The sequence below is a fragment of the Eretmochelys imbricata genome, chromosome 1 (assembly GCF_965152235.1).
Source record: "Eretmochelys imbricata isolate rEreImb1 chromosome 1, rEreImb1.hap1, whole genome shotgun sequence".
In the NCBI taxonomy this organism is placed as follows: domain Eukaryota; kingdom Metazoa; phylum Chordata; order Testudines; family Cheloniidae; genus Eretmochelys; species Eretmochelys imbricata.
The window spans coordinates 332,095,131-332,111,167 of record NC_135572.1 but is presented as its reverse complement, the minus strand read 5'-3'; the positions used below and the strand labels follow the sequence as shown (position 1 = coordinate 332,111,167).

The 16,037-nt window shown below is 41.4% G+C and overlaps 2 protein-coding genes across 6 annotated transcripts in view; one reads left to right on the top strand and one right to left on the bottom strand.

Annotated features, from left to right (window-relative positions):
• The window catches only part of COG5 (component of oligomeric golgi complex 5), a 310,681-nt gene extending 295,585 nt beyond the window's left edge, over positions 1-15,096 (bottom strand). For 2 of the 3 annotated variants that reach the window (XM_077835376.1, XM_077835383.1), the window contains exons 1-3: positions 14,961-15,048; positions 13,445-13,584; positions 11,435-11,492 (exon numbers count right to left, since the gene is read on the bottom strand). In XM_077835376.1, coding sequence (XP_077691502.1) covers positions 11,435-11,492; positions 13,445-13,584; positions 14,961-15,033 — 271 coding nt within the window. In that variant the 5' untranslated portion in view covers positions 15,034-15,048. Of the gene's footprint in view, positions 1-11,434; positions 11,493-13,444; positions 13,585-14,960 lie in introns of all 3 variants that reach the window. The other variant, XM_077835367.1, reaches the window with a different exon arrangement.
• A 60-nt stretch (positions 15,097-15,156) lies between these two features.
• DUS4L (dihydrouridine synthase 4 like) overlaps positions 15,157-16,037 on the top strand; it is a 14,909-nt gene continuing 14,028 nt past the window's right edge. For 2 of the 3 annotated variants that reach the window (XM_077835344.1, XM_077835329.1), the window contains exons 1-2: positions 15,157-15,203; positions 15,978-16,037. The exon at positions 15,978-16,037 is cut by the window's right edge and continues 76 nt beyond it. In XM_077835344.1, coding sequence (XP_077691470.1) covers positions 16,004-16,037 — 34 coding nt within the window. In that variant the 5' untranslated portion in view covers positions 15,157-15,203; positions 15,978-16,003. Of the gene's footprint in view, positions 15,204-15,364; positions 15,854-15,977 lie in introns of those variants that run through there. The other variant, XM_077835336.1, reaches the window with a different exon arrangement.

Genomic DNA, 16,037 nt, shown 5'->3' with positions numbered 1-16,037 from the left:
TGATCATCAAACAGATATGGTTGGGGGGAAGGAAGGAAACAGAGGGACAACGATGAGAGAGTGCAGCTACTCTATAAGATATGTACATATCTTGATAGTACAGTTCCGTGTATGTGCACATGACAACTATTTTCCCCTTCACTTCTCAGGCATAAATTTTATTTTTTTTATTTCTTTTTAGGAGAAATCTAAATGTGGCTAGCCAGGTCATTAGATTAAACAGGTTTAAAACATGAATTCCACGCATAAGCGGTGGCACAGAAGACATACCTATGAGAGACAGATACAAAAGGGGTACTGAAGCTGACATCATTGGTGGAACAGAGTTGGCAAGGAACTGAATGAGGGGGACATGAAAGTCCAAGATGTAAAGTTGACAGCATTTGCTCACCATGAGCAAACAGATTTTTTTAAGCTCTGATTTAAAACACAGACAGAAATGCCCAGGTAAATGCAAACTGTCACCCCAAACATTTGGGCACAAGAAAGAGTGCCACCTCAATGTTCATGTGTTTTCTGATTTAATATTAAAGGTGTTGAATGTTTCTCAAACAATTTGGCATATTCAGTCCAGTGATCAGCAGGACTTTTTTTCCGAGAAAATGCATGTCGCTATTCTTTTGCCCTAGTAACGTATACATGTAAGAGTCCAACCCTTCATGCAATATAGATACAATAACCATGTATTATCCTGGTTAGGCTAAGTCGAGGTGGACACAGTTTAAGATGGGCACGGCAACACACAAGATGCCAATGTATGTGAAGTTTCAGAAGTGCCTTCCTACCAGGGATCCAGACCAAAATAAGAAGCCCAGGGATCCTGACCAACCTGGACCGTAAAGGGTTAAAATAGTTGTAAAAAGATACCCAACACATGGCACAAAGGAGCGGAGAAACACTTCAATGCCCGGCATTTTGACCTAAATATACAATGTCAGTGAGTTTGGGCATCATAAACCTTAAATGTGACAACCAAACAGCTTCTACTGAAATGTTATACATTCTTCATCACTGCTTTGTTCTCCAGCACAAATGCTGCTGTGTACAATTTTAGGAATCAAAATTCTATCACCTAAAGCTTTAGATACAAGCACTTCTGCCAGGGAAAGCTTAAGTGTGAGTGGGTTTGAGCAGGAAACATTTGTATCAGTGTTTTAAATATCAAAACTAAGGCTGTCAATTAATCGCCGTTAACTCAAGCGATTAACTCAAAACAAATTAACTCGATTAAAAAAGTTAATTGTGATTATTCACAGTTTTAATCTGAGTGTTAAACAAAAGTGGAATACCAATTTAAATTATAAATATTTTTTAATGTTTTTCTACATTTTCAAAATGTATTAATCTCAATTACAACGGGCATAGTGCTCACTTCATATTTTTTATTACAAATATTTTCACTGTAAAAAAGAAACTGCTTGATCTTAGCCATGCCGCAGGGGTTGGAGCCACTGAGAGGGCTGAGGACTCGGACTTCGACAGGAACAGCTGTGGTTGCAAGGAGAACGGGATATTAGATGGGATGGGATCTGAGTTACCAGGAAAGAATTTTCTGTAGTATCTGGCTGGTGAATCTTAGCCATATTTGGGGTCGGGAAGGACTTTTCCTCCAGGGCAGATTGGAACAGGCCCTGGAGGTTTTTCGCCTTCCTCTGTAGCATGGGGCACTGGTCACTTGCTGGAGGATTCTCTGCTCCTTGAAGTCTTTAAACCACGATTTGAGGACTTCAATAGCTCAGCATAGGTGAGAGGTTTTTCGCAGGAGTGGTGGGTGAAATTCTGTAGCCTGCATTGTGCAGGAGGTCAGACTAGATGATCATAATGGTCCCTTCTGACCTAAATATCTATGAATCTATATATCCTCCAGCTCAGACTTTGGTACATAAGTCTTATCTGCAAAAGTCTTTTCATTGTATGCAGGGTAATGCATACAAATCTTTATGCTCTGAAAATAAGTTAGCACATACAGTTTTATATACACACAACTTTATGAAGTAGAATAACTGATTCACATTAAGACTTACTGAATAAATAAGGTCCAGATTTATTCATACAATGCTGCAATGGTCTGACTAGTTTGTAAGTACACCAATGCCCTTTGCAGGATAAAGTCAGAATTGCTTAACTTTGTTTCATATACATTAACAACAGCTGAAAGAGGTTCTTCTTTACCTCAGCTAACAAGGACCTGTGCTTCTGAACCAGGAAGATGCAAACTCTAATGCCCCATCTTCCAACAAAGCCTGAGTGACCACATCATGCCATGTACCGACTCCCGTGAAGTCTTGCACAGCCAGATTTGTTACAATATATAATATCTTTATGCAAAACGTTAACAAAAAGGTTCTCCATCCTCCCACCAACTTCTTCAGCTAAAATGAAAAACTGAAACCCCACACTTGTACTCACGTCAGAAACTTAATCCAACGTGCTCCAAAGTTGCATATACACTCATTGGGCCAAGTGCAAGCCAGAACCCAAAACTAAGTTTTGCCTGGGGAAAGGAGTGGCAGTTTGTGGAGAGTAGAAGATTAGGACCCTTGGGGGGAAAAGGGTTATATGCAGAAGTCCATGTGGTACCCTGTAACCTTAGCAGGAGCCAGTAAGCCTTTCAACACAATGCTTACTCATTTTACCCTAGGTGAAGAATTATTTTTACCCCAGAAACAACTTTATACATTGAAATGTGGTATTAACTTATAAAAACTACATATCAAGATTACAATTAAACAAACCTAAGCACCAGGTATAAAAAAAAAAGTTAAAGAGATAAAGATGTAGGCCAAGATTTTTCAAAATGGGAGCCTAAAGTTAGGATTCTAAGACCAGCTCTAGGCACCTGCACAATTTCAAGAGTGCTGAGCCATCAACAACATCCACTGACCTCAAATTTACTAGTTAAAGATTATCTAGATAGGGGTGGGCAAACTTTTTGGCCCGAGGGCCACATCTGGGAATAGAAATTGTATGGCAGGCCATGAATGCTCACAAAATTGGGGCTGGGGTGCACGAGGGGGTGAGGGCTCTGGTTCGGGGTGTGGGCTCTGGGGTGGGGCCAGAAATGAGGAGTTCGGGGTAAGGGAGGTGGCTCCAGGCTGGGGCAGGGGGAGGGAAGTGAGGGCTCAGGCTGGGGGTGCGGACGGGGATGAGAGGTTTGGGGTGCAGGAGGGTGCTCCGGGCTAGGATCGAGGGGTTCGGAGGGCAGGAAGGAGATCAAAGCCAGGGCAGCGGTTTGGGGCGTGGCAGATGAGGGCTTCGGCAGGACCAAAACTCTGCAGAATCGACAAAGAAAGATGATGCAGGTCCCTTGCAGTTCCTCCAATACGGTGGCAGAGATGGGGATGTTCGTGAATCCCTAGGCCTCCTGCTGAGCACACAAGTTCCACAAAAACCACAGCTCTGTAGCACCTTATTAGCCCAATAGTTTTTTTTATTATTATTATTTTAAAGCCAAAGCAAAACAAAGAAGTTCAGACACAAACTATCAACTTAAGGTTTTTAGTTAACATTTCTCTTTACATTGCAGTACAAAAAAAAAAAAACCGTCAGAGTGAACTGAAAAGGATGTAGAGAAATATGCAAGTACTCCCAATTCAAACTACTTAACTGTATAAACACAAAATACAATATTACACACTCCAACAAACACCCTTAAATCTGCCCCAAACAGACAGCCACCCTCCATTCACAGGCATATTCTTATTGTTCACATATACTAAATCTTCACACATTTTTTTAGTCTTTGTTTACAGATGAATCCTCATACGTTGTATAAACATGTCAACTCTTCTCTCCTTCATAAATTGAGACGTTCTAAATGGATTTATTACAGGCCTTTGAACATCCCAGTTATTTATTACAGTAGAGCAACAGTTCTGCTATAGTTAAGATCAGCTTTCTGTTTAAAGCTCGACTGTTCTAAGTGGACTAAAATCCATATGGTTAATCGGATTGCCTTGAAATGTGGCGTGCCTTAAGGGGGAAAAGAACACTATGAGGACCCAAATTTGGGGCCATCTGAGCAAACCCTGTCAATACCAGCTTTTCCTGAAACGTTACACACACTGACTTTTTTTGCTCACAGATACAGATCAAACCAGGGCTCAGATCATCATCTGAAATACTCCGTGGTTACCCCAATAGAGTGCATGGCACTCATCAACCCTTTGGAGGAAATCAAACTAAATAGTATTTGAAAATGAGTTTCTTCTTTAGTTCATCATCATCATTGCTTGTTGCTTCAAAGCCACAGTCAATACCCAGAATTGTCACTTATCTTGAATAGCTGCTCAGGAGTATGTGATGTTGACAGGGGGCACTGCATCAGGCTGTGTTCAAGTGTTTGCCTAGATTCTCCACACTCACATTTGGGGTCATTCCTCAGCTTCCTCTTGGTCATAATCACCCGTATTTGCTATCTTAGCTCTCGCTCAATTTAGAGTACACCAGTGTTTTCCTTCAAGGTCAGTACTTGAGTTATTCTAAACTAAACTAACTAACCAGGTTCTCCAAGATCATTGGCATTTTCTACCATTTTGTTACTCAGTAGCCTTCCACACTGATATTCTCCTGTTAGACACACTAAGGTTTACACGCCTAATAGATTACACTAAGCATGTGCAGAGAGGCCAACTATTTGGAAAACTACCTCTATATCACAGAAGATAGGTGGCTCTGAGGGTACATGACAGTCATCAAGTTCAAGCACTGAAAGTTCAAATCCAAATTCAGGGTAGATGTTAAACAACAGGCATAATGCTCCAATCTGCCTCTAACAAAGGGGGATTTTTATTTGGGGAAACAATCTGAGCATGGCAGAATACTGTATTCAGAAGGCACTGAAACTATTTGTTGTTGTAGTTTTAGAAAATAAACGACAAAAGCAAATGCTTGCTGGGAAGGAGGGTAGTAAGGGGTGGAAGAGTAGATGGGAATAGGAGGCTAGATTGTGGGGAGAGCCGAAGGATCACATGGAGAATAGGGCCAGGGTACCTGTCTGTCCCACATTCCCCTCCCGTGTGTGTGCATGCATCACTATTTGGGGGGCCCCAATCAATCTACAAGGGTGTGACCTTTTGGGGCTTGAATAGGGACTGGGAGTGGTTGGCTCACTACAAAAGCAATTTTCCCTCTCATAGTATTGACACCTCCTCATCAATTATTGGGCGTGGACTACATCCATTTTGACTAAATTGGCCTTCAACATTGGTTCTCCACTTGTAAGGTTCTCTTCATGTGCCAATATATATTTATGCCTGTATCTGTAACTTTCACTCCATGCATCTGAAGAAGTGGGTTTTTTTACCCAGGAAAGCTTATGCCCAAATAAATCTGTTAGTCTTTAAAATATCAACTGCAAGAGAATGTATCTGATTCAGATGAATGGGCCACTTAACTCCTTTCTGAGCCTTTTATGCTGCCGAGAGGTATGTGGATCCTCTCCACTCCTTCTCCCTTTAATTTCATACAAGATTATAATGGAGCACTGCCTCTGTTGTATGTAAGGTTGGGAAGCCCAGAAAATGAACAGCTCAGATACACATGACCACTTGTGTGTGGGTGAAGGCTGGCCAGACTGAGTGGGGAGGGGCCTCAGTTGGAGGAGGGAGGAACTGGGTGGATGTGGGGCATGTTGGGGAAGCCTGGCTGAAGCAGGGCCAGCAGGAGTCCCAGCTGTGGGTAGGCAATGGGAGTGAGGAGTCCAGCTCAGTGTGCATCTCAGGCTAGATAACCAAGGTAACATGTGGCCTTCCAGTAAGCTGCTGTCTGAGATGTGTGTATACAGGAGCATAGGGCAGGAGACTGCAAGGAGCAGCTTCTTACATGTTAATGGCTTCTACAGTGCCATCTAATGGCTTAACAGGATGGGAAGGGAGAGGGATCTCAGAATGGTGGCGGTGGGGCTACATGTTGCAAAGAACGGTGGGGCAGGGAGTAGAGAAAGAGAGACACATACACCAGTCTTCTAACATAGTTAGAGTTACTTTAACAACCATGTAATAAAACTGTCAAGATTTTAGGACAAACCATGGATGAGATTTTTTTCTCATGGGCACGTTAGCAACTACACAATGAAAACATTTCAATCATTACCCCATTCTACTGTAACAAAATGTAGAAGGATGGAAGGAAGGGGAAGGAGCACTTAAGGAATCACACTGCAACTCTGTCTCCTAGTGCAAAGACCACTGTCTAGGACTATTTCTAACTCTGCTACCAGTCTGCTGGGTGACCCTGGGCAAGTCACATCACCCCTCTGTGCCTCAGTTTCCCCATCTGTAAAATTGGGATAATGATGTAACGTTCTTTGAAATCTATTGCTGAAAAGCACTATATAAAAGCTAGGTCTTCTGATTATTACCTAGCCTCAGTAGCACATTAACTAAGTCTAGGTAAGAACAATAAGTGCCTAAAGGATTAATTCCTACCAACAAGCATTTTTCTTTCTGCTTAAAAAAGGGAGGAAATTAAATTGAAAAGATTTGTTAATGCAGAGTTAAGCAGTGATAGCCTGTGCCCCTTCAGAGTTCAGCAAAACTCAAGCTTCTGAAAACCAGAAAATACAGAATTAAGGTAAATGGTCACATAATCTTAATTCTCTCCTCTTAGAGTGATGCCCCAGTACACCCATAACACAACTTCCAACTCTACCTTTTCACTGTAATAGACAGGTGCTACCTGCACCTGCCTTATGCTCAAAACTACACTTGGAAAAATTTTTACAACCCCATCATGCTTGCACATAGCGTCCCACCTAAATCTATACTTTCCCTATCCATCATTAAAGTCAGACTGCTCTCATATCCCACCTCAACACTTCCAATACCCATGGCAAGAAGTGGCTCTGCCACTGACAGCCTACGCAATTCTGTACTGAAATGATGCAGACCGGAACCTCAAGGTACACAAGCACCTGTCCTTTGATACACATGTGGGGACTTGGACTCAGATCTCCCCATATCACAACCACAGCTCCCCCCAGACTGCTCCAACTTATTCCTCCACCATTCAGGACAGCTACACCTATCCCAGTGCATGCAGATAATTCCCAGTGGCCAATGCCAGTTCTGGGAAGACGGACAAAGTTGTGTGGGCATTTACTCTGAATTTCCTGGTTTACAGAGTTCAGCAAAATTCAAACTTCTGAAAGGGCACAAGTGATCACTTGACAATCTTAACTCTGCAATAACAAAGGGTTTTTTTCCATTTAATATATAGAATAGAGGACATGTGATTCCCAACTCACATGAGGAAGATAAATACGGAATATATAGTGGAAAGTTGGTTAAAAAGGCTAGGTTTTCTGGCTTCTGCTGGAAGAATAGTAGCAGGGCAGTGCTATAGCGCTATTAAAATGATCCCACAATACCACTACTAATATAAAGTGGTCTCCTTACAATAGTAGAAAATTGGGATGTTGGAACTGGAAGGAAAAAAAAAAAATCTGTTCCATCCATGGAGTATAATACAACAGATGTCGAGACCTCTGGTCACACTTGGCTAAGGAATCTTTGGATGCTCTCTGGGCCAGATTAGTTTGTAGCCCATACCAGAAACACATGGGATGCAGAAAGGGTAAATGTTTTTTAAGAGACTTCTGTTCTACAGGTGAGAATAGGGGGATAGTTAAGGTTGGCTTTTTGAATGAGTAAGGAGATATTTCACTCTTATGCATTTAAAAGAGTCTGCAGGCTGTGAGGATATTTGAATATTTCCATAATCTCAGACTGTCTGATTCCCCCATACATACATGCTGATTTTCTTTGGTATCCATCCATTCTGAATGTTAAGTAACAACTTAAATTTAAGTATTTTTTACTCTGTGAATACTGTCAATGTGGAAGATAAATGGTGTGCAGACCATGTCATCAATTTGGATGAAGGGCAGAGTTAAGGCTGTTTTGTGGAACTGTAACTTTATATTTCTAAAATTTCTAGTATTTGATAGAGTTATTTGTTTTTAGTGTAACTTTACCTTTGAATTTCCTGGCTCTCTCACCTTTTAAACAACATTAATCTATTAAAGTTTTCTTCTTAAAAAGGTATTTGCAACCCTAACTCCACCTTACATTTTTATTCATGAATTCACTATTTTGTGGCAATAGAAAAAAAATACCACAGTGTTTTGTTGGTGTATTTGCTTGGAAGTTGTGAGGTGGCCACCTTAAGCCTTTCAGTTTTTGCATGGCGAAAACTTCTCTCTCCCCACTAGCTCAATCCAGTCCACCCCATCAAACCATACCACTTGTCAAGCTGCACATTGTTTCCTAGGTTTTATCATCCATGTGCTCTGGAAGGTAGCAGAGCTAGGATACAAAGAAAAGGTAGGGAAAAACAAACAAAAATTAAAAACAGAGCCATGGAGAGGTTCACAGTCTTGCCTAAATGAATTTCCATGGGATGTAATGTGATCCAGACTAGAGTATAGGGACTGACCGTCAAGATTCTAGTCTGATACAGACTTGCTGTAACACCTTGGACAAATCATTCAACTTTTGTTGACAATGAGTTACTTCCCTACCTTACGGGGAGACCATTAGGCATAACTAATTTTTGCACAGCTCTACGAGATCAGTGGACAGAAACCAAAAGGCTTAATTATTAAGGCTATACAAGCTTAATTATTAAGGCTATACAGGGTGGAAGAGCAGAGAATAGAATTTATACGCTTCTAGCTTTTAGCCCTCTACTGAGTCCACTCATCTACAGTGCCTCTATGCAGTACCTTTCACCAATACCAGAGCTTATTAGGATATCCCCAGGGTATCTTTCAGGCTAGGCTTTCTTCATGTGATCCAAAGCAGCTATTGCAATTCATGGAGAGAAATTATATTGTTAAAGATTTTAATTCTATAATGAAATTTAGACGGCATCAGTTCTCATTAAGGCCAACTAAAATTAAACAAATTTGAAGTCCCTAGGCCAAGCCACTTTTCAGACTGACAAAGATTTTTTTAACTGTTTAAAATTGAAGTACTTTACTAACATCCCTCAAATATGTTGTATAATCCCAATCCCAACAAAGACCAAAAAACCCCATCTTTTTTTTTTTTTTTTGCCTTTTTTTTTTTTTTATTTAAAAAGGTCTCTATATAGATGGAGGAGCAAATTTAAGAAATTTCAGGTGGATTGACGGATAAAAGTTTTATTTCGTTTGGGGGGCGGGGGAGGAGGTGAAATGTTAAAAAATAATAAAACCTTAACTTTGGGAATTTAAGGTTTGTACCTTTAAAAAAAATGTAAAATCAGAATTTGCCCTCCACTCCCATTACCCAAGTATCAGGCCCCATTTTGGTGTCTTAATATCTACATACTATGAATCTATATCTAAGGCACCCCTAACCATTCAGGTTAGAGACCCAAGTGGTAGCAATTCAGTGCCCAGGGAGCAGGAGGATGTGCAGCTTTGGGAATACTGACATGCAAAAACTAATGCACAGTTTCTCACTAAATGAGCTGCTGGGGCTGGGGGGAGGGAATTAGAACCATCTTTATGAACACAGTTCCAGCAACAGAGTCAAAGAGAGCAGCACATAGTACTATAAAGAAGGATGCAATTGCAATTTGTGGTTATAGTTTGTAAGATATGAATTGAACTCAAAAGAAGGCAGATGAACCAGAGGTGAGACCACAGGACTGGAGTTGGGCAACCCAAACTCTGATGCCAGTTTTGAAACAGACACACTGAATGACTTGGACAAGTCATTTAACCTCTTCATACTTTATTTTCATTAGTTTCAAAATGTGGGTAACTTACCATGTATACTGAATAGGAGTGGTTCAAGGCTGAATTAATGTTTAAATAATTTTGCCATCGTACAGTGAAGTCTCCAAGCAAGTTCATAGTTAAGACTTCCCAATAAGAGTAGAATGCCTTCAAAACCAAGTGCGGTTTTAGGGCATTTAAGTTCAACTGGGGACAAACTGCTACTGAGTGACAATGTGACTGGGGGATGTTTATCAACACTTGCCCATTTCAATCATTTGAATGTGGAGTACAAACCATCTTCCTAAGCATTCATTTGCCTGGCAATTTAGAAAACACTAGCATTTTAAGGGTTGACACTGCTGAGTTGAGGAGAAGTGTTTAGCAATTTTGTTACACAAGTCTGACAACTCATTTTTCTTCTTTTTTGGCAGACACACTTCTCTGCTTGTCTGGCTGGCTGTAACACAGTAACTTTTGAACAGCACATCAGTTTAATTCCAAAATTTCCAGGATTGTTCTAGGCATCAGAGGCCAGAGCCCTTTTGATTTTGCTGAAAATTAGAAAAATCAGAAGAGGAAAAGGGGGGGACACAAATCCCCTGGCATCTGGTTAGCACATTTATCAGTTTTAACCAGGTTTATAACTGTTGAACTGGTTGAAAGCTTGTACTGAGAAAGTAGCTATCAATGGTTTGATGTCAAACTGGGAGGTCATATCTAGTGGGGTCCTGCAGGGATCCGTTCAGGGTCTTGTACCATTCAATATTTGCATTACATGTCGTGGATAAGGGAGTGGAGAGTACACTCATAAAATCGCAGATGCCACCAAGCAAGACTGTTAGCAAGACTGTAAGGGCTAATACAGTGGTTCTCCAACTTTTGCGCTGGTGACCCCTTTTATATAGGAAGCCTCTGAGTGAGACCCCCCCTTCTAAATTAAATACACCTTTTTATATATTTAACACCATTATAAATACTGGAGGCAAAGCAGGGTTTGGGGTGAAGGCTGACAGCTCCTGACTCCCATGCAATATCCTGACCCCAAGATTGAGAACCCCTGGGCTAATGGGACCCAAAATGTAATCTTAAAGTAAGTGAGATTCTGAAACCTTATATCTATTTTGAAGAACCACATAATGACCAGTTTTTTATGCAGACATGATAGTTCCCAAATAAGGACTTTTTGATCAGCAATTGGTATTATACCAGACCCCAACCAGTGGAGTCAAAAATCTGTATTTAATTTTGCAGCCTCTTACTACAAAAAGGAAGTGATGCAATTAAGACCACAAAATAATTACTTTGGTTTTTATTTGTAGATTAAGTGACATTAGAAACATGTTCCATCATTCACAAAGCTGGTACTCATGGCAACATGTAGCTGTATGGTGTGTTAGTTGACAGACTGGAGGCTACTATATGGAATTTTTAGAACAATGTGAGTTTTCAAGATACTTACAGAAACTTGATTGCATTATTTAAGTTGCTTAGAACATTCTTTCTATTAACAAATCTCTCTATAGTGTAATTACGTTAAAAAGTATTAACAAAATACTCTCCTTACAGCTCCATCTGCCGACACTAAAGAAAACTGCCATGTGTTAATAAAGTAAGACCTCTGTCCAGTAAGATTACTACTCAACAGTCTGATGCCACCTTAACTATGAAGCTATTAACAGTGTCTCCATTATACTAAAAGTTAACCAGCATAAAATGAATTTATACCTTCCAGAGATCCAATCCCAGTTGCCTGTGCCAATAAGTCCTCATGTCTTGCAACTACCTGAAAAATGAGACCACCAATCATTACTTGAAAGGCTAATTCCAACAATACAAACTCAGATTTTCTTTAAGCATATATCCATGAGTGGGTTTAAAAGAACAGTGATTCGTAGGGTAGGAAGAATCCCTGAGTGATAAGAGATCTCTCTATTTTTCCCCCCTGCTTTACAGACAAACCCCTCTACCTTGTAAACTCATTTGTGTCCATAATAAGTTTTAAATCAGATAAGAATCTTCACAGTCAGCATCAAACTGATACATTTTATGCTTTAAGAACACAAACATTTTATTTTATTAATACAAACTTTTTATTTATTCAATTATTTTTTTCTGAATTAATGTTCAGCACCTGGTCTAGCCAGGCAGATTACAGCAGATGATGAGTTTACCCACCATCCAGTAATTAACCTTAGTCCTTGCCTCCTTCTCATATTTTGACTCAACTGGCATCCTGGGTTTAGAAAATTTAGTTAAATATGTGATGTGGAAAAACATTTACAAGGGATAAATTGAGAAAAATTCAAGTTACTTATACAGCTGGGACATGAACAAAACGTTTACACAAGTCTCTAGAAGAGAAAAGCTTCTAACTAGCCCACAGTGCCACCACACCCTGTAAAGTATTTCCAGTTAATTCTATCTTTAGGACAATCATCCTCTTAGATATGCACAATAGATCTGAAACTCTGCTATTCTGCTCTCTTTATATGAATGTTCTTCTATTGGTGTCAAAGGATGTTCCACACAAGAAGGGAGATCTTTCATGCAGCTCTGAGAAAGTGTTTTGCTGTTCTATTACTTCTGCTAACAAACACTAATAGTAAGAAAATGCAATTCCTATGAGAAAAATCCCAGATTTACGGGTGTATTCTACACCTGATAGATATACATAGGGCCCTACCAAATTCATGGCCATGAAAAATGTATCACAAACTGTGATGCCTGATCTCTCCTTCCCCTCGATATCTGGCAATTGTAGAAGAGGGGCAGGACTGGCGACATCCAGCCAAGGGCGCTACCCAGCTCTTAAGGCAGTGTAAGAGTGGCAATCCTGCAACCCCCCCGCAACCTCTCTTTGGGTAGGGACCCCAACAGTTACAACACTGTGAAATTTCAGATGTAAACATCTGAAACCGTGAAACTGACTATTTTAAAAATCCTCTGACTGTGAAATTGACCAAAACAGACCATGATTTTAGTAGGGCCTTAGATATAGATGCATGAGTGTTGGGAATGGCACTGGTTATGCAAACAAAGAACTACACCGCTTAAATAGAAAGCTAAAATTATAAATGTATTACATTATTTACTAACTGCAACCATTATTGAATATTTCATATCATCCATTAGTACACAGTCTCTCTGTGTAGCTATTTTACACATGTTCCCCCTTCAAGAAGCTCAGAATCTTTCTGAAAGTACCAAATAATCACTATCAGTTACTTGATCACTCAATAATATAAATTTAGATTTGTCTTATGTTTGTAACAGGTAATTTTTTAAAAACCAGTTCCCGATGAAAATGTCAGAAAGCAGAAGAGAGGAGGAAGTGCATCAAACAAGCACTGTGGTTAACAATCTTGAAAGACACACAGTAGGTATGACCAGGTAGCCCGTGGAAAAGAGCCTCCTAGCCCAGGTTAACAGACTCAGGCTCATGCTAGTGCTCTAAAAACAGCTCTAGACAGTGCTTTGAAATTGCAGCTCGGACTCTGAAAACTAGGGAGGCAACTTCAAGTGCTGCCTACACAGCTATTTTTAGAGCACTAGTGCAAGCCCAAGACTGTGGACCTGGGCTGGGAGGCTCACTGCCGTGAACTGTGTAGGCTACCCTTAGTCGCTAGTTGCTGAGAATGTAGGGTAACTTTAGGAGCATGCAAGACTGAAATACTGAACTTTTAAACTATGTTTGTACATGATTGCCCAGAAACAAATGACATATCTGGCACTTACTTGTAAATGTAGCTCTTTATCCAGTTGACTGATTCCTTGAGCAAGTTTTGCTAACTGTTCAGCTATCACAGCTTGATGAATAGATTGAGAAGTATAAGTCTTTACATCGAAGTCTTCTCTTAAAAAATCAGCGTAACATTCTGAAAAATATATTTTAAGCAGTTTATTTTTCATACCACAAAAGATACATACATATTTGAAGATGTAAAGAACTGTGGGTACACTAGACCTATACCCCATGTTATTAGCAGGTGTGATCTGGTTTCTACAATATAACTGGACATTGATTTAAGGAGCAACCTTTAGTAAAAATAGCTAATTTAAAGGAGACATGCTTGACCACATCATTTTTATTGCCCATGTCCTGTTGCCTAAATCCAAAACTGGATAAAGCCAGCTTTTCAGGAATGCATTACACTAAAACTATACTTCCCATTTCCTCTTCAGAATTTTGTAAGCTAAATAAGATGAAGTTTTACCCAGAGTAAAACTACCACGAATCTCAATCAGAAAACTGACAATTGCAACTGACTCCATCAAATCATATCACAGTCTTGTAAATGGATTAATTTCTGTGGAACTAAAATTAAAACCACCGAAAGAATTTCATTTGTGATCCACGTCAGAACTAAACCAGAGACTCTAAACATTAACAATGGTTACAATTATTTATTACATCTCCTAGCTCTTTTAGTTTATTCTAGCCATTACGATACAAATTGAAGAGAAGGCATACAGACAACTCTCATAATGAGATTTTGCTTTTTAAAGAGAAGACGGCAATTCCAACATGCAATCAATCCACATAACAAGAGGACAGTAACATCAGCACAATTTAAATACCGGGATCTCCCTTCTTAGAGAGAGGAAAATATAATCAGAGGACAGACTAGGAACCTGGAATTCCTGAGCTAGCAAGCCTTGCATACAGGGACTAACAGGACATGCAGTAAGAAGGAGCCCCCTTCTGCCCCCCACAACATACACACAAGGGATGCTGCTGGAAAGGGCCACCAGCAACAACACAATTCCTAATAACTTCATTTGATGCCACGATAAACCTGAAGCACAGGGACTAGAAAAACTCCCAGCAAGAGCAGTTACCCCCTCTTTCCAGCCAGCAGGACAGACCGTGAGCTTGGTGCCTGGAGACCTGCAGGAGCAGCAAGACAGCCACGCACGCAGAGGCAGGTGTGAGAGGGATACCCTGCCCCCAGAGCAAACTCCTCCGCAGCCTCCAGCTCTTCCGCCTCCGAGCCTCGGGTCCCTAGTCCGGCTGGCAAAGCAACACAGTCCGCACCGCTAGCCTAGTGCCAGTCCCCCGCAGGGCCCGTCTGCTGCCCAAAGCCCCGTGTGCCCCCAGCAGAGCCCGGCTGCCCGGGGCCCTCGCTTCACTCAGACCCTCTGCTGCCGAGGTCCCCCAGCTCCCCCCCATTCGTGTCCCCGCAGCCCCCAGTTTCATTATTACCCCGCACCGCCTGCTCCCCGCACGGACCCCGCGCCAGCCCCTCCTCACCGTCCCCCAGCAGCTCCCCGAGAGCCAGTCCCAGGGCAGCAGCGGCGCCGCCGCCTCCCGCCGCCTCTTCCATGCTGGCAGCTCCCGGAGACCCTGACGTCATCCATAAGCGACCGGCTAGCGGCAACGCCAGCATCCCGCGCCTCCGTGGTGTCAGTTGGCAGGGGCGAGGCTGGGGAGGGTGAAGGGTCAGAGGGGAAAGGTCGTTCTGGGCTGGCATGGTCTGCCTGCCTCCCGCCGCGGGTGAAGTAGAGATGGATGCTAGGAGGGGCGGGGGCGGGCACAAGGCGGGATGGGAGCTGGGCCGGGATGGGGGCAGGCGGGTGGGGAGAGGAGGGCTTGTGTAGCTGTCTCTGCATCGTTCCCTGCGCCATGCAGCCCCGTCCCAATTGGTCTACCTTTTCCCTCCCCACTGTCTTCTTCCCTTTTTTTCTGTCTCTCCCCCCAGTCCCAGTCTCTTCCTTCTGTCACTGAAGATCTCTTGTATACCTCTTCTGTGGTATTCATGGCCATTGGATTTTTCACAACAGCAATTAGACCTAAATTGGTAAACCCCCTGGATAATCTCTCTCGCCCTTTCTCAAACTCCGTGGCATAAACTAATTTTTTCAAGTATCTGAGCATATTCTCTATTGTGTTTCTAGGAGATTCAGTTAATTGAAAGTTAACTACCCATTTCTGTTAGTCATGCGTTGCACAAATGTAACAAAAATATATTGCTTTCTGTTGCAGTATGTTAAATATAAGACACATGCTAAGGATATACTTAAAACAGACATAATGTAATCCATAAACTGCTTCCCACAAACTGAGGATAGCAGGACACTAAATTCTCACCAGAACATAGCCCCAGATCACAGCAGTGGAACCACCACCCCCATCTTCCTTGTGAAGTTAGTGTAAATTCTATTAACCTTTTTGTTAACTAACTTTGAACAGTTATCCATTGCTGTATGTTATGAGAACTGGGAATAAGTAGTAAGATTTCTGTTTTTAAAAAGTGTTTTCTTTTTCCAGATTTTAAATAGTATTGAAACTCATAAATGATTAGTGACGCCATAGAAACCACACAATGTC